The sequence below is a fragment of the Taudactylus pleione genome, unplaced genomic scaffold, assembly GCF_031769625.1.
Source record: "Taudactylus pleione unplaced genomic scaffold, aTauple2 ptg000430l, whole genome shotgun sequence".
NCBI classification, from domain to species: Eukaryota; Metazoa; Chordata; class Amphibia; order Anura; family Myobatrachidae; genus Taudactylus; species Taudactylus pleione.
Window position 1 is genome coordinate 134,298 of NW_028284832.1, and position 18,944 is coordinate 153,241.

The 18,944-nt window shown below is 48.6% G+C and overlaps 1 protein-coding gene across 3 annotated transcripts in view; it reads right to left on the bottom strand.

Moving 5' to 3' along the window:
* The window catches only part of PIEZO1 (piezo type mechanosensitive ion channel component 1 (Er blood group)), a 280,589-nt gene that overhangs the window by 63,386 nt on the left and 198,259 nt on the right, over nucleotides 1-18,944 (bottom strand). For all 3 annotated transcript variants that reach the window (XM_088447336.1, XM_088447335.1, XM_088447337.1), the window contains exons 24-28: nucleotides 17,990-18,143; nucleotides 14,324-14,567; nucleotides 4,862-4,958; nucleotides 3,082-3,250; nucleotides 2,479-2,568 (exon numbers count right to left, since the gene is read on the bottom strand). In XM_088447336.1, the coding sequence (XP_088303462.1) occupies nucleotides 2,479-2,568; nucleotides 3,082-3,250; nucleotides 4,862-4,958; nucleotides 14,324-14,567; nucleotides 17,990-18,143 (754 nt within the window). The remainder of the gene's footprint in view (nucleotides 1-2,478; nucleotides 2,569-3,081; nucleotides 3,251-4,861; nucleotides 4,959-14,323; nucleotides 14,568-17,989; nucleotides 18,144-18,944) is intronic.

The following is an 18,944-nucleotide window of genomic DNA, read 5'->3' on the forward strand; positions in this document are numbered from 1 at the left end:
AGAAGGCATTTCGAGCAGCATGGTTGGGGTAATGGTTAGCATTACTGTCTAACAGCTCTGAGGTCATGGGTCAGATTACCACCAGGGTCTTATATGTGTGGAGTTTGCATATTCTCCCCATGTTTGCGTGGGTTTCGTCCGGGTGCTCGGGTTTTATCCCACACTCCAAAAATATACAGGTACGTGTATTTATGTGTGTACATGTGGTAGGGAATATAGATTGTAAGCTCCACTGGGGCAGGGACTGATGTGAATGGCCAAATATTCTGTGTAAAGCGCTGCGGAATGTGTGTGCACTATATAAATAACTGGTAATAATGAATAATAATTACTGTGCATAAAAAAGGAGTTAACAGTGGCGCATCCACTGTGCTGGCTAGTAAATCTCTCTGCAGGTTAGTTTGAAATGCAAGATTATTACTAACTATACATATATAATAACTTGGATATACAAGGTGGACAAAATAAATGTAGACATGAAAACAAAGAGTAGCAAGGGCCATACTTATGACATAGTGGACATGTGGGTAGCATAGGTGGGAGCAGGGAGGTGTGAGGCTGTACTAGTGTGGGTAGTATAGGTGGGAGTAGGGGAGGTGTGAGGCTGTACTAGTGTGGGTAGTGTAGGTGGGAGCAGGGAGGTGTGAGGCTGTACTAGTGTGGGTAGTGTAGGTGGAAGTAGGGGAGGTGTGAGGCTGTACTAGTGTGGATAGTGTAGGTGGGAGCAGGGAGGTGTGAGGCTGTACTAGTGTGGATAGTATAGGTGGGAGTAGGGGAGGTGTGAGGCTGTACCAGTGTGGGTAGTGTAGGTGGGAGCAGGGAGGTGTGAGGCTGTACTAGTGTGGGTAGTATAGGTGGGAGTAGTGTAGGTGTGAGGCTGTACTAGTGTGGGTAGTATAGGTGGGAGTAGGGTAGGTGTGAGGCTGTACTAGTGTGGGTAGTATAGGTGGGAGTAGGGGAGGTGTGAGGCTGTACTAGTGTGGGTAGAGTAGGTGGGAGCAGGGAGGTGTGAGGCTGTACTAGTGTGGGTAGTATAGGTGGGAGTAGTGTAGGTGTGAGGCTGTACTAGAGTGATTAGTATAGGTGGGAGTAGGGTAGGTGTGAGGCTGTACTAGTGTGATTAGTATAGGTGGGAGTAGGGGAGGTGTGAGGGTGTATTAGTGTGGGTAGTATAGGTGTGAGGCTGTACTAGTGTGATTAGTATAGGTGGGAGTAGGGGAGGTGTGAGGGTGTATTAGTGTGGGTAGTATAGGTGGGAGTAGGGGAGGTGTGAGACTGTATTAGTGTGATTAGTATAGGTGGGAGTAGGGGAGGTGTGAGGCTGTATTAGTGTGATTAGTATAGGTGGGAGTACGGGATGTGTGAGGCTGTACTAGTGTGGGTAGTATAGGTGGGAGCAGGATAGGTGTGAGGGTGGATGTAAGGTGTATTAGTGTGGGTAGTATAGGTGGATGTAAGGTGTATTAGTGTGGGTAATATAGGTGGATGTAAGGTGTCTTAGTGTGGGTAGTATAGGTGGATGTAAGGTGTATTAGTGTGGGCAGTATAGGTGGATGTAAGCTGTATTAGTGTGGGTAGTATAGGTGGATGTGAGGTGCATTAGTGTGGGTAGTATAGGTGGATGTAAGGTGTATTAGTGTGGGTAATATAGGTGGATGTAAGGTGTCTTAGTGTGGGTAGTATAGGTGGATGTAAGGTGTATTAGTGTGGGCAGTATAGGTGGATGTAAGCTGTATTAGTGTGGGTAGTATAGGTGGATGTGAGGTGCATTAGTGTGGGTAATATAGGTGGATGTAAGGTGTATTAGTGTGGGTAGTATAGGTGGATGTAAGGTGTATTAGTGTGGGTAGTATAGGTGGGTGTGAGGTGCATTAGTGTGGGTAATATAGGTGGATGTAAGGTGTATTAGTGTGGGTAGTATAGGTGGATGTAAGCTGTATTAGTGTGGATAGTATAGGTGGATGTGAGGTGCATGTGAGGTGCATTAGTGTGGGTAATATAGATGGATGTAAGGTGTATTAGTGTGGGTAGTATAGGTGGATGTAAGGTGTATTAGTGTGGGTAGTATAGGTGGGTGTGAGGTGCATTAGTGTGGGTAATATAGGTGGATGTAAGGTGTATTAGTGTGGGTAGTATAGGTGGATGTAAGCTGTATTAGTGTGGGTAGTATAGGTGGATGTGAGGCGCATTAGTGTGGGTAGTATAGGTGGATGTAAGGTGCATTAGTGTGGGTAATATAGGTGGATGTAAGGTGTATTAGTGTGGGTAGTATAGGTGGATGTAAGGTGTATTAGTGTGGGTAGTATAGGTGGGTGTGAGGTGCATTAGTGTAGGTAGGAGTAGAGTAGGTGTGAAGGTGTATTAGTGAGGGTAGTGTAGGTGAAACATTGACGAAAGCATTATTATGCATTAGATTACAGTAATATTTCATAGCTCCAGCATGTGTACAGTAAAATGTAGGAAATGATGGCTTCTTACTGTTTCTTGAGCTGGCTGAGTGATCGTCTCTCACTGTCATGGTGGAAATCCATATTTTTCCTGATGCTGGCCATGAACAGCTCAAATCCTCTGCAAGTAGAAATTTATTGATGACAATGGATTCGTGCGTTATCTGATCCCCAGTCCGGACCACTACCCATAACACGGCATTAGTCAGTATATTATTCTTTTGTTTCAAAAATCTAATAAATATATTTGAAAAAAAGAAAAAAAAAAAACACAGCATTAGTCAATTCCTCCCATAATTCCAATGGCTGACCCATCAACCAGAACCTTTTATACTGTATTCCCTGTATTTTCTTCCTACACATTGTGGTGACAGCCATTTTGAGAATGTGCCTCAGTGATCTCAGTGGCACCAAACCAATGGCTAGGCAGCATTCTCATGAATATGGGTTCAGATTACAAAATGGCTGCCTGTAATGTATGAAGCCAACAAGTGCTACTTAAATGCCAGTACACAACCGTAGGATGTGGAATACATGTCACTGTCAGCGAGCCCTGTAGTTCTCTTCTTGGTGTAACAAAGAGGCTGCGCTTAAGTAAAATATATAACGTTAGAAGGAGATGAGGACAGCAGACCTGGAGGCCTGCTGGGAGGAGGCGCGGAGGTCGTAGACCACATGCAGGAAGTAGGAGCTGAGGAACACTCGTCTCTGCAGAAGGAGGAAGAAAAAGCAGATGCTATCCCAAATGATGCCAGCTTCCTCTACAGGCAGAGGGCAGTCTGGGTTCTTGTCCATTTCCCGGGCTGAAGAGAGAAAAAAGGAAAGTGTGTTAGGGGAAATATGGCACACCATACCAGGAGTGCGTGACCTCTGCAGGGTATTCTCCACCTGTCTGCTTTATACATTAAACATTTACTGCAGGACCTCACTCACGTAGGGGTTGTCCTATAAACGGATGAGTGGGGAATCTAGTGTCAGATCCCTACATCAGTGGTTCTCAGAAATTGATTTAGCACTGATACAGCAGAGGTCACCTATCACATTAAGGGGTCTATTTACAAAGCAGTGTTAGGAGACAGAGTGAAAAGTGATAGGGAAGTGATAAGGTGCCAGCCAATCAGCTCCCAACTGTCATCTCACAGGCTGTGTTTGAAAAATGACAGTTGGGAGCTGATTGGCTGGCACCTTATCACTTATCACTCAGGGCATGATTCAAAGCCGGACGCTCTGACAGAGCACTCGCTCTGAATCAGGGCCGGCCTTCTGTATTTCAGAGAGGCCACCTGGCTGCTCGAATAGCTGTGGGTGCGCACGACGGAGCCGGCTCCGTCGTGCGCATGCGCACTGGGCCACCATCGACCCACTTGCGAGCGCATAGTGCTCGCGAGCAGGTCTGAATCAGGCCCTCTGTCTCCTAACACTGCTTAGTAACTAGACCCCACAGTCCTGGAAAACCTGCATAACCGGGAAAAAAAGTTGGGAAGGGCCCAACCGGTGCATTAATATAGGCCAGTGGTTCCCAAACTTTCCTGAATTACGGCGCCCTAGGGTGCCATCATTTTTTCAACGGGACACCCCTAGGCCAAAAGTGTCTTCTTGAGAAAATCAGCAAAAATAATTACGTTAAGTAAATTGTGCTGATCGGTCATGCTTGGGGTCAGTTATATGGTAGTGAACAGGGTTTGCGCTTCTGTTTGTCCACATATTTTATGACTGGCAGCCACTGGCACCGATTATGACTATCATATTGGCCATAAATAAATTTGATTTGGTAGAGGACCACCAATTTATGGCACCACTGCAAGTGCCCTGAAGCACCTCAGGTTGCCACGGCACCCAGTTTGGGAGCCACTGGTATAACCTAAAAGGAAGGTCATGCAAAAAAAACAAAACAGGGACAGCGGCTCCTGATTGGGCAAGTGCTGTGGTCATCCAATCAGGCCATGTCTGGCGTTTCCATCTCTACTTTGGTTCTGTCATCACAGCAGATGATCTCCATTACGGAGGCTTATATATTAATGCGGCATTGTATGCAAGGTTTCTGATTCGTTGTTCAAATACAAAGCAATGTGTGGCCAGAGGAAGCACAACCTTTGACCTTTTAGTCAGGTATAGCCTTCTGAAGCCAGTATTGTATAATACAGCGGATAGTGTCTTGTAACCGTGATGTTTGAGGATTACCCTTTATTAGAAATAAATTATTTATTAGCCCAAACTACCTACAGCAGCTTAGTGTAGATGTACTACATCCATACACCCAGTGCCATTTTCTCTTATATCTTATTTCATATGGACCAATTCTAGTGTGGCTATCCCCTTTTTTTAAGATTAGGCCACAGGAGAGGCCATAAGGACAGAGTAAATTAGGTCACCTATCATTAATTGTTTTTAACCTTGGCATTGGACGTACTCACGATCATAGTAACCCTTGACGGTGCACACCAGGCTGAACAGCTGAATCACCCAGCAGAAGTTGCTCTGCATTTGTTGCACAAACACGCAGGACAATAGCTGGAAGAGAAACAAAGGGAAACTGTAACACACTGTACAACCCAAGGCACGTCAGCAGGGCAAATATACAGGGAGACTCTACCCTATAGAGAAAGGGAGTCCTCGCCGCAGCAGTAATGTTTGCTGAATAATTGCATGGATGGAATAGATTCCGGGAAAAGCAGTAACGGTATTGAGAGGCTGATTAACATTCGGCCTATAGAGACTGTTGCTTACAGCTAACAGGCCATATGCGGCTGTATACCACACTTACAGTACCGCTGGACTTGTAAACTTTTGTTTGCAATCCCATAAGGGCTGCAAGTGAAAATGTGAGAGTCCTGGCCGCAAGGGGCACTAGTTGTGGTGCGGGCAACAGCCTGAAAACGCCATTGCAAGAACAACTCGTGTTTAATGGAATCGACCCCATAGGCCGCGATTTAATTCAAAGTGATGATGAATAACCCAGGGAGGGAGCTCCTGGAGCCATTTAATTCAGCGCACTGTTAAGTCGTAGAATGCCGGTTCTCGCGGCTTAACCTGGCTGTTTAGTCATGAGAACCGGCATTCTACGGCTAAAGTGCCGGCCGTGTGGCTGTTAGCACCACACTAAGCTGGCAAACAGCCGCACGGTCAGCACTTTTGTCGGATTTCTCCTCAGATCCACAGGAGGGTCAAACAGCGCGCTGAATTGAATAGCTCCGGGGGTTTTCTTCATCGCATTCAATTGAATAGCGGAGTGTTGAAGCAAAATTAAACTATCTTTTCAGATGCACTTGTCAAAAAAAAACTCACATTGGCCATTATTCTTGTATGGGCAGCATCACTCCGCTACCACCCATCCCATTAGTAAACCATTATAGTGTTAATTCTAGCACTCTGCAGTTGTCACAATCGGTGCAGTTCCTTTTTCCTGTCGCTCTCTGCTCTGGTGCTTCCAGCAGTTTGTTGCATCAGCTGAGTGTGCTAGAAGCACCAGAGCAAAGAGCGACACCCCAGGCAGGAAGGAGGAACTGCACGGGTTGCGACAGGTGCAGGGTGCTAGAATGAACACTACATTAGATGTTATAAAAGGTCCAGTTTCATAGTGTTTGTTTTCAACCAACTCTTCAGCGAGAAGCAGAGATCAGCTACTACAGAGACGTTCATCATGACCAGCAGTGTACACAGACTCCCAGCAACAGAGCCCATTAACAGGACATAATCCAGGACATTAATTATTCAACACGCCCTGCACATACATTTACACTTATCCTGGCAGGACAATTAATATGGCTCACCAGTGGGAAATAAAGATCAATGAAAGACAGCGGAGCATCTTAGCTGACTACAAAAGACGGCTGCTGTTCTAAATGTACCCTAGGGATTAATTACAATCACTGTATGATGACCCCATTTCCGTCTCCTACAGAGCAGACGTGAGGGGGATTGCTGTAAATTCCAGCACAGGCAAGGCTTCCATCAGAAATTGGGGGGCCCAGGACTGACAAAATAGCCGGGGGCCCCCTCCCAGTGTTCCTGCAACTCCAGCCCTGCAGTGTCTCTCCAGCCCCCTTTCCGTCTCCCCAGCCAGCCTCCCTTCTCTCCCCCAGCAGCACAGAGTATATCAGGAGATGAGAGATGTGTCAGTGAGGACAGGGCTGCATGTGACAGGGGTAGTGGTATGCTGTGATAAGGGGAATGAAGGCAGTAGGAAGCCACAGAATGAAGATTATATAGTGGAAGGAGCAGGGTCCCCCAGAAGCACAGAGTATATCAGGAGATGAGAGATGTGTCAGTGAGGACAGGGCTGCATGTGACAGGGGCAGTGGTATGCTGTGATGAGGGGAATGGAGGCAGTAGGAAGCCCCTGCAGTGCAGGAATATTGTGGCATGAAATTTACCTCAGTTTGAAACAAAGTCCAACTTGTTTAACAGACTTTCCAAGTGAATTAGCTAAAGCTGAATTAAATTAATAACATTCATATTCCCTGGCACACCAGACTTTCTGCCCGTACACCAGAGATTTGCTGCGTCTGACTAGTGCTACACACATCTGTGTTTTGTCTGTCTCAGAAAATTACGTATTTTTTTTTTTTTTTAATTTAACAAAATAAAAATCACATTGGATCCCGCTCTGTGTAGCACGCTATAAGTGACATATCCCATCACACAGTACAAAGTGCAGTGCATATATACAGCGTTGCCCTAAAGTTAGCAACAATCCATGACAAAGTGCAGTATATACAACGTAGCCCTACAGCTAGCAACATTCCATGACAAAGTGCACTATATACAGAATAGTCCTACAGCTAGCAACACTCCATGACAAAGTGCACTATATACAGCATAGCCCAACAGCTAGCAACACTCCATGACAAAGTGCACTATATACAGCATAGCCCAACAGCTAGCAACACTCCATGACAAAGTGCACTATAATATGAGATATGGTAAGAACTTACCCTTGTTATCTCTATTTCTACGAAGTCCATAGGGTTCCACAGGATACCTTGGGGTATAGGTGTGACGTCAGTCGCAGGGCACCAAAGAGTTAAGCTTTCAGCCTCCCAGGATGCACTAGGTCCCCCTCCTATACCCCGCCCCCGGGCCAAGGCACCTCAGTTAGTTACCAAGCCATAGGCCGGAGGAGGAGAAGGAAGAGAGAGAACAAAGATCTGGACACATACAAGAATCACATTCTCACCAGAGGGAGACGGAAAACCGGTGACCAGAGCAAAGCCCATCTGCAGCACAGGTGCGACAGGGCGGGAGTCCTGTGGAACCCTATGGACTTCGTAGAAATAGAGATAACAAGGGTAAGTTCTTACCATATCTCATATTTTCTACTTCAGGGTCCATAGGGTATCCACAGGATACCTTGGGGATGTCCCAAAGCAGTATCCTTTAAGGGTGGGGACGCTCCTGTGCAGAAAGGAGAATCCGCCGCCCGAAGGAAGCATCCTGAGAGGCGAAGGTGTCAAACCTGTAATACCTCACGAAGGTATGGACAGAAGACCACGTAGCAGCCTTGCAGATCTGAACTGCCGAGGCACCACGTCGAGCTGCCCACGAAGGACCCACAGACCTAGTGGAATGAGCCTTCAGAGAAGGAGGGACCGGTAGGCCTTCATGAAGATAAGCTTCAGAAATAGCCATACGGATCCAGGCTGCCAAAGTTTGCTTTGAAGCAGGCCAACCCTTTTTACGGAAGCCAAAGAGGACAAACAAAGCGTCCGACTTCCTAAACGAAGAAGTGCGGTCAACATAAGTCCTTAAGGCCCGCACAACATCCAAAGAGGCCTCACCCACGGAAAGACCCGGTGAGTTAAAGGCCGGAACAACTATTTCCTCGTTAATATGAAACTGGGAAACAACTTTGGGAAGAAACTCGGGCCGAGTGCGGAGCACTGCCCTGTTCCCATAAAAAACCAAGAAAGGGGGTCTACAAGAAAGAGCCCCTAACTCAGAAACACGTCTGGCCGAAGCAATGGCCAGAAGGAAAACAGTCTTAGCTGTTAGCCATTTAAGATCCACTGAGCCCAGTGGTTCAAACGGCGGTCCTTGGAGAGCCCTCAGGACCACAGCCAAATCCCAAGGCGCCACAGGTGGAACAAAGGGCGGCTGAATGCGGAGAACACCCTGCATAAAGGTGCGCACATCCGGGATTGTAGCATCCTACGGTGAAACCAGACAGATAGGGCCGAAACCTGTACCTTCAAAGAAGCAAGGCGAAGCCCATGATCTAGTCCCGCTTGCAGGAAGGCGAGAATCCGAGACAGACGAAACTCCCGCGGTGCATAACCTCTCGGTCGACACCACTGGAAGAACGTATGCCACACGCGATGGTATATCCTCGCGGAAGACGGTTTCCGAGCTCGTAACATGGTCCGCACCACAGAGCTGGAAAACCCCCGGGACCTCAGCATGGCCGTCTCAACAGCCACGCCGTCAAAGACAGCCGAGTCAGGTCCGGGTGAAGGCAAGGACCCTGAGACAGAAGGTCCGGTCGTAGCGGCAACCGCAGAGGAATGTCCACGGACAGACCCTGAAGGTCTGAGAACCAGTGCCGTCTGGGCCACGCGGGAGCTATCAACAGGAGCGTCCCTCCTTCCTGTTTGAATTTCCGGATTACCCGTGGAAGAAGGGAGACCGGAGGGAACAGGTATGCGAACCTGAACGTCCACCGGACGGACAGAGCATCCACCAGAGACGCCCCTTCGTCTCTTGTGCGAGACCCGTACACCGGCAACTTGTTGTTGTGCCGGGACGCCATGAGGTCGATTTCTGGAAGACCCCACCTGTCCACCAGTAGTTGAAAAACGTCCGGGTGCAGGGACCATTCCCCTGGATGAACGTCCTGGCGACTTAGAAAGTCCGCCTGCCAATTTAGCACTCCCGGGATGAAGACCGCTGATATGGCCGGAAGATTGCGCTCCGCCCAAACCAGGATCCGAGAGACCTCTACGAGAGCCGCCCGACTGCGAGTTCCTCCTTGCCTGTTTATGTAGGCCACGGTGGTAGCATTGTCCGACTGGACCTGCACCGGGTGACCCTGGAGAAACCGCTGTGCCTGCAGGAAAGCATTGAAGACCGCACGGAGTTCCAAGATATTTATTGGAAGCTCCGCTTCTGTCGGCGTCCACCTGCCCTGGAACAAGTGTGGACCCGAAACTGCTCCCCAGCCCCGAAGACTGGCGTCCGTTGTCAACAGGACCCAATTTGGAACCCAGAACGGACGTCCCTTGTTGAGGTGGGTCGTCTTTAACCACCACGCAAGGGACAGGCGAACCTCCGGGGTGAGCACAATCGTCTGGAACTTCAGAGACTGAGGCAGCCCGTTCCACTTGGACAGGATCAGGTGCTGCAGAGGTCTGGAGTGAAACAGGGCGTATTCCACCATGTCGAACACCGACACCATGGAGCCCAGTAACCTCATCGCCGAGTGTAAGGACACCCGGCGGCTGTGCAGACAACTGCGCACCCTTGACTGTAAAGCAGAGATCTTGTCCTCCGTCACGAAGATCCTTTGCTGTCCCGAGTCCAATAAGGCTCCAAGATGCAGAATCCTCCGAGACGGGATTAGAGTGGACTTCTGCCAGTTGATTAGCCAGCCGTGCCGTTGCAGCAGTGCAATGGTCAGGTCCAAGTGGTGTAACAGGAGCTCTGGAGATCCTGTCACCAATAACAGGTCGTCCAAGTACGGCAACATGCGGACTCCTTGCAGCCGCAGAGAAGCCGCCATGACCGTCATCACCTTGGTGAAAACACGTGGTGCTGTCGCCAGGCCAAAAGGTAACGCCCGAAACTGGAAATGGTCGCTGCGGATTGCAAACCGAAGGAACTCTTGATGGCGCAAAAGAATAGGGACATGCAGGTAAGCGTCCTGTATGTCCAATGACACCATGTAGTCCCCAGGTTCCAGCGCCAGAATGATGGACCGTAGGGTCTCCATCCGAAACTTCGGGACCCGCAAAGACTTGTTGAGTGCTCTGAGGTTGAGAATCGGACGATATGACCCATTGGGTTTCTGTACCAAAAAAAAAAAATTTGAACAGAAACCCTGGCCCTTCTGGGAGAATGGAACAGGCACTATAACTCCAGCCTGGAGCATAGTGTGCAATACCTTCCGCAGCTCCGTAGCCTTGTTCCGGTCTGATGGTAGACCCGTGGTGAAGAATCGAGCCGGGGGTCTGTGCCGGAAGGGAGACCACCTCCAGAACCCAAGTGTCTGTCTTAGTGAACGACCAACACCGGGAGAACTGCAGCAGGCGGCCTCCCACCCTGGGATCCCCCAAGGGGAGACCCGGACCGTCAGGCCGCAGGCTTGTCATCTGGCTTGGGGGCCGGACGTCTGGTACTCCATGCCTGTTTCCGGGGCTTGACCGATTTCTTAGGGCCAGCCTGTCGAGGAAACGACTGTGGTTTGGGCCTGCCCTGGGCCCTAGATGACCGAAAGGACGATGGTCCAGAACCAGAAGGAGCAGCGGCCGACGGGAGACAAGCAGATTTGGCTGCCGCCAGCGTGGCCACAATCTTATCCAGATCCGGACCGAAGAGAACTTCTCCGGTAAACGGCAACGCTTCCAGACCTTTCTTGGAATCTGCGTCCGCCTTCCAGGATCGCAGCCACAAGGTGCGACGAGCAGCTACCGCTGCTGAAGAAATTCTAGACACCAGAGTACTAATGTCTAGAGCCGCCTCGTTGATGTAGGTGGCCGAATCACGGAGATTGCCAATCAACTCCGCCTGTTCGGCCGGACAGTCGGATTCAAAAGAAGCCTCTAATGAATCCGCCCAGCGCTCCATCGCTCTGGCAACCCAGCAAATGGCCATAGCCGGCCGTGCTGCCCCCCCTGCAAGGGAATAAGCGGACTTCAGGCAGATTTCTACCTTGCGGTCCGTAGCATCCTTAAGGGAGGACATGGATGGCATCGGCAATGTGGCACTACGGACAAGACGGGTCACGTGAGAATCCACCTGTGGAGGGGATTCCCACTTAGCAAAATAATTATCCGCGAACGGATAAGCCACCGCCAGGCGTCTCTGCGGCTGGTATCTTTTGCCAGGTTGTTTCCACGCCTCCTCTAAATGGTCCACCAACTGACCCGAAAGAGGAAAGACTGTGGCATCGCCCTTCACATCTTTGAAAAAGGCATACTTAGATTTAGCCGCTGGGGGAACTTCGTCCTCAATCACCAAGGCTGTGCGGACCGCCCGAATAAGTCCAGGAATATATACTCTGGACTTAGCATCAGCGTCCTTAGTATGGAGAGGTTCCTGATCGTAAGGATCCAGAATCTCCCCATCATCAGACGTCCCTTCGTCATCCTCATAAGGAGCGGACAGAGACGCCACCAGCCTTTTATGAGGCCGCATCACAGACTCCCCTTGCAACACATCCGACAAGTGCTGTACAGAACTCGTCAGGGAGTTAACCCACGCTGGCTCCTGAGAACCCGGGAGCGGGGAAATAGGGAGACTGTGGGGTACCACCAATTGTCGTGGGAACCCCTGCATGGGTGACGACACCACAGACTGCTGGGACAAACCCATCGGAGTAAACGCGGGCTGCGGAGCTAACTGGCCCATTAAAGCTGTTAACGCCTGAGCGAAACAAGCCCAGGGCAGCTCCTGTACCGGTGCTGTAACCGTAATAGGCCGCGCCATGGACAAACACTGCCGGCAAAGGCCCTCCACGCTACCCTCCCCCTCCGCTAACGGTACTTTGCACGTGGTACACTGTAGCCGGAGGGGAAAATCACTTTCAGACATGATGGCACCACGTATGTGACCTCTCTCACCAATTAAGTATTAAATAGGTGAGAGACCACCCTGCAGCACCGCACCGCAAGGGCTTTAGCAGAAAGAACAGGGACAGTAATAAAGCTGACAGTTTAGAGAAGAAAAGTTACAGGCAGCGCTAGCACAGTCACATACAATGCAGAGAAATAACAATTCCTGCACTAACAGCGCTGATCACTCAACTACACAGACACAGGGCCTGGTAGGACACAGAGCAGCATACACAGACCTGAGCCACAGCGGAGGAGAGGTATGCGGGGGAACCCAGACCACGATGCTTCCTTCCAGACTTCCAGCAGCGTTCACCATGCGTTGCAGAGAAGATGGCCGCCGAGGAGCAGAGAGAAGCTGGCCTGGGGGAGGAGCGCTGCCACAGGACCAGTCGGCAGCATGCAGAGAGGGCTGTGTGCAGCGGGGGAGGCGCCGGCTGTGAGACAGGGAAGGCGCGCTCCCCTGGCATGCATTTAACCCCTGGGACGCCGCAGCGCTACCGCTCTGCTGCGGTCCGCTGTCCCAGGGGGTAGTGGAAGCGCAGGTTGGTCGCCTGGCTCCACGCTGCAGCCAGTCCCCAGGGAGCCCCCTGCCTGGGGACTTAGGACCATGTGATCAGCGGGGACCCACCGCGGGACCCCGCTGCTTACCTCTGTCCCCCTTGAATCCGGCCATGGTCCGGAGCATCTGGGGTCACCGCTAGCTGTGACCCCAGATGCCCACCAGCATCCCCGGATCAGTACCGGCGTTCTGGTACCGGCGGGGTGTAGGGAAGACAGCATGGACGTCAGGACTGACTGTCCATGCTGTTCATCCAGATGTGCAGCCACAGCTGCATGAAGAAAAAGCTTCAGGGGCTCTTCTAGCCCCCACTCCAACAGGTGCACCCGACTCCGGCCGGGCACCAAACTAAACTGAGGTGCCTTGGCCCGGGGGCGGGGTATAGGAGGGGGACCTAGTGCATCCTGGGAGGCTGAAAGCTTAACTCTTTGGTGCCCTGCGACTGACGTCACACCTATACCCCAAGGTATCCTGTGGATACCCTATGGACCCTGAAGTAGAAAAACAGAATAGTCCTACAGCTAGCAACACTCCATGACAAAGTGCACTATATACAGCATAGCCCAACAGCTAGCAACACTCCATGACAAAGTGCACTATATACAGCATAGCCCAACAGCTAGCAACACTCCATGACAAAGTGCACTATATACAGCACAGCCCTACAGCTAGCAACACTCCATGACAAAGTGCACTATATACAGCACAGCCCTACAGCTAGCAACACTCCATGACAAAGTGCACTACAAACAGAATAGTCCTACAGCTAGCTACACTCCATGACAAAGTGCAGTATATACAGTATAGCCCTACAGCTAGCAACACTCCATGACAAAGTGCACTATATACAGAATTGCTCTACAGCTAGCAGCACTCCATGACAAAGTGCAGTATATACAGCATAGCCCTACAGCTAGCAACACTCCATGACAAAGTGCACTATATACAGAACAGCCTTATAGCTAGCAACACTCCATGACAAAGTGCAGGATATACAGCATAGCCCTGCAGCTAGCAACACTCCATGAACAATCAGGTCTGTGTGCAATGTGACAACACATGAACAAGAAACAGCAAAGTGTTGTTAAAAAGTGAATATTAACTGAGCTTTGCAAAATAATTTTCGAACAAAGCTTTCAAAGGACATGGGAATAGAAGTAAAACATTACATAGCCCATATAGCTTTACAGCCAGTAACTATCAGTATCTAAAACGTCTCTAACTGCCTTTGAGTATAATATACATTTTTGTACTTTGACCTAACAGATTAACCAGTCTTCCTTCCAGCTTAATGACACCATAATTGTACTTTTCAGTTTTTTATTGAACATATTAACTGCTATTCCGTTGGAAATAAATTACTTTTGTGTTATGGGGATAGTTTACAAAACATGGACCTTATGTAATAGCCTATTAGATGCAAGCAAAGGTGCGATTCAGGCAAGTTTGCCTGTATTGTTAAAGCAGCAATAATTTCAAAGGCAAAACCAGCCTGCTACATAGCTTACTTATACAGTGATACAGAAAACATGTACTAAGGGCACTCTTACCGAAAGCAAGTTCTTGGACAGTATAACGGCTATGTTATACATGATCAAACAGTCCCATAAAACCAGCTTGGCTTTCACCGGCTTCTGCAGGAAGGGTGTGCCAAAGAGGAGGAGGTAGAAGCAGGACATCAAGTAACCCATGCCAAAAACACTGATTCGGGTAGAACCTGTGACGAAAACGACCGCCAGGACCAACCAGAAGAGGTTCCGAAAAACCACCACCTTAAGCATGTCCAGATAGGAACTGTAATAGGAAATAAGAGTTGTATTAAAGACCTCGGGAACAGGACAATCTGACAGACTTTTCTGGATACTGAAATTTCTCTATCAAATAGCATTTCCCAAATGAATGAAATAATTTAAGTAATTAGGGCATTTACTTTGTGGCATCACCACAGTTTAACCTTTGCTAAGTTCTGATCAACCCATTTGTGAGATGGGCCAGGTTCTTAAGCTTAATTAGCGCTCCTGTCAATGAACGCCTCTCTGAGGCATTGTTTCCCAATATCGGTCCTCAAGGAACACTAAGGGGTAAATTTACTAAAGTGAGAGTTTTTAGAAGTGAGTTTTAGAAGAGATGTTGCCCATAGCAACCAATCAGATTCTAGCGATTATCTTCTAGAAGGTGCTAGATAAATGTTAAGTAGAATCTGATTGGTTGCTATGGGCAATATCTCTTAAAACTCACTTCTAAAAACTCTCACTTTAGTAAATTTACCCCTAACAGTCCAGGTTTTAGTGGTATCCACACTTGAGTACAGATGTTAAATCAAAATAACTAAGGTACTAGTTAACACACCTGTATGGCTATCCTTAAAACCTGGACTGTTAGTGAGCCTTGAGGATCGGGGTTGAGAATCCCTGCTCTGAGGTCTGGACTACACATGATATTCTATATACTGGAATATGTACCTACACTAGGGGGTAAATTTATTAAAGTGTGAGTTTTTAGAAGTGGAGATGTTGCAAATAGCAACCAATCAGATTCTAGCGCCCCCCCAGCTGTTGTAGAACTACACATCCCAGCATGCCCTGCCACAGTTTTGCTATTTGGCCATGCTAAAACTGTTGCAAGCCATTCCTGGGATTTGTAGTTTGGCAACAGCTGGAGGGCCGCTCATTGCCCTGTTCTAGAAGGTGCTAATTAAATATTAAGTAGAATGTGATTGGTTGCTATGGGCAACATCTCCACTTCTAAAAACCCGCACTTTAGTAAATATACCCTTATGTTTCCACAGTGCTGTAACAAGGGCAAGGTGAATAAACTCACCGGGCCCTAGAGGAAACACTGACCCCTATAATAGGTTACCCCAAAATACAGACATCCACTCTATACTGCAATTTATTCACACCCGCTGCCACACAGACTTATTTGGCTATTCGTAAACACAGATCGCCTGGAAAGTTCCCCTACAAATATATCTAAGTGATCATAGAGAGAACTTAAACTGGCTAAAAGCATTTACCTTCTCCTACTAGGCTTCATCCATGATACTGTAGGTATACAGAATTATATATTGTAATAACTAGTTTTGTACTTGGCTAATCGCAGAGCTTAAGGTGCCCACACACATACCGATCTGCCCACGATCAGCCGATGTGTACGATTTCCCTTGAAACTCTCCCCGGCAGCTCTGCACACGATCCACACGATTTGGTGTCCAATCTTCATACGATCTCTCCTCCATCCAGACTTTCACAGTGCATCGTGTCCTAGATTGTCAGATCTGCCCTACTGCACGGCAGATCTGACGATGCGATATGCGACCAGCGGGGACGCGCAGCGCATCGTGATTGTGAGTGGGGACTCACGATTTCCTCAGGATTTGGCCATATTTTACACGATCTGTCGTTTCAATGTGTCGGAATCGGCCAGATCGTGTAAAATATCGCTATGTGTGTGGGCACCTTTAGACTTTCCACCAGGCAATATCCCGGCCACTTCTGCTAGTATTGACCCAAATGATTATGACAATTAACTGAAACAGAAGGAGAGTCACGCAACACTCCATACCCGCCTACTGCTAGGAGAGCATGTGAGTGTTAAGTGGGCACAAAGCCTGAGTACATGATATGAGAGGATATAAAAGAAGACCCGGGCACAGCAGAACTAGTGGAGACAGATTTGTTATTGTTGATCTTTACAAAAAGTCTTCCCCCCGAATAACATTTTTCAAAATGTTAAAACCGCTTCTACAGATGTTGCTGAAGTCATCCTGCACCAGTCTGACAGCAGGTCTATCAGTGATGTTAGGTGTTTTTTGGGAGCTTGAAAAGGTCAAACAGTCTCCTAAACCAGTGGTTCCCAAACTGTGCGCCGTGGCACCCTGGGGTGCCCCGGGACACTTGCAGGGGTGCCTCAGGTTGGTGATCCAGCATCAAATCAAATTATTTATGGTCAATGTAATGTAAATATGTGGACAAACAGACGTGCAAACCTGTCCCCCACCACATAACTGAGCCTAAGGATGACAGGTCAGCACAATTACTGCACTTTAATACATTTCTTAATGAATTTCTCAATAACAAACTTTTGGCTTAGGGGTGCGTGAAAACTATGCTGATACTCTAGGGTGCCGTGGTTCAACAAAGTTTGGAAACCACTGACCTAAACATTACATTTTGTTTCTCAAGTCTCAAGCTGAAGCTCCGCCCAAGTCACACCAACTTTAAGCAAGATTATTTTAAAAAGTTACAAAGAGGGGGGAAAAAAAATACTTTTTGAATTGTAAGTGTGTTGCATGTTGGGCACTATTATTTATGCTCCTTTTCTAGTCCTTGTAGGGGTCTGTGCAGAGCAAAACGTAAGTCAGGCCATAATTACACCTGCATTGCGTGCACAGAGTAAATTGTGGATATTCACCTGCGTACTCATCTATACCCCTATCCATATGCTTGGTTTCATAGCCACCATCATTATGAGTGCGCGCGTCCACCAGCTCTATTCCTGGTTAAACATCAGTCTAAAAAAAACAGGTGCATCCATCGCTGTATACGTACAATGCTCCATAGCCTACAATCCTGTTTACATGTCCTCGCTGAACTTCGCCTATATGCGAACACCCATATGCTAAGCTGAGGAGAATGTGCTTCTGCAAAACGGACCTGTGTTTAACTTTGCATCGGCCAGTATATGTCTAGAGTTATTAGAAAGGTCCTCCAATGTTTCAATTGATCAGAGTGCACCAAATGCCCTACTGCAAAGTTCAGGGTAGTGAGAGGGGTCAGGACAGTGAGAGAGGTCAGGGCAGGAAGAGAGAGAGAGAGAGAGAGAGAGGTCAGGGCAGGAAGAGAGAGAGAGAGAGAGGTCAGGGCAGGAAGAGAGAGAGAGAGAGGTCAGGGCAGGAAGAGAGAGAGAGGTCAGGGCAGGAAGAGAGAGAGAGAGAGAGAGAGAGAGAGAGGTCAGGGCAGGAAGAGAGAGAGAGGGGTCAGGGCAGGAAGAGAGAGAGAGGGGTCAGGGCAGGAAGAGAGAGAGAGGTCAGGGCAGGAAGAGAGAGAGAGAGGTCAGGGCAGGAAGAGAGAGAGAGAGGTCAGGGCAGGAAGAGAGAGAGAGGTTAAGGCAGGAAGAGAGAGAGGTCAGGGCAGGAAGAGAGAGAGGTCAGGGCAGGAAGAGAGAGAGGTCAGGGCAGGAAGAGAGAGAGGTCAGGGCAGGAAGAGAGGACTCACCGACAGTTGATGAAGTTCGGGACCAGGATGGGCCTGCTACCAGGGAATTCTATCTGCTCTGTGTTTTCCCCCGCTACAGTATACCATTCCTCCTTTTTCTCATTAGCGAACACCTTCCACTGCTGGGACACAGAGAGCAGCAGTAAAATGTCATCTGCGGATAGAAGAATGATTTACAGATTATTGCAATGGCTGTAAGAAGGGCATTGAAGGAGCAGAGATACACAGAAAGGACATGGGACAGCATGGGACCTGACTGGCCTGCTTTAGAAATGTACACTAATGCAATCGCAGCGGCCATTACATCCGGATTGCAATCGTGAAAATATGCCGTTTCCAAAGCATACCCAAGCATAAGGACACCCACTGCTGCCTTCCCACATCCGTCCGACCTCATGCAATAGCGTAAACATTGGTAAAATCAACGCAGATTGGCCAGCCATGCAGCATAGGTGGTAAGTATGACCGCTCTCAAACACAGTCTCCCCTGACACGCAGAGAGCACTCATGCTGCGATGGAGATGGCAATGGCTAATTTATGCACGCCCATGAAACGCCATTTAAACGGTCAGACACTCCTGCGTTTGCCAAGCCACTCCCAGTTACCTAACCCAAATGCTGACTACCTGTCACTCACTTTGCGATTAACTCCTCTGTGCAAGCGTAGTCGCTAAACAATCGTTGCGCATATGCAGTGCGGCTAACATGCATGCGCAATGGCGAACAATCGCTCGATCTGCGATTAATATCATTATTGCCTACATCTCTAAATCCAGGCCCTTTGTCAAAATGCCTGCAACCAGTTGTACAATAAGTAGTCCTCAGAGATAAGTGCATTGTGTTCTTAACTTTACAATAGGTACTAAGCATCTTACAATCATGAGAATAAAAACACCTGGCTAACAGTGACTGGTCTCCCTGTCTTTTCTTTAATCTTTTTGTACAGGAGTTAGAA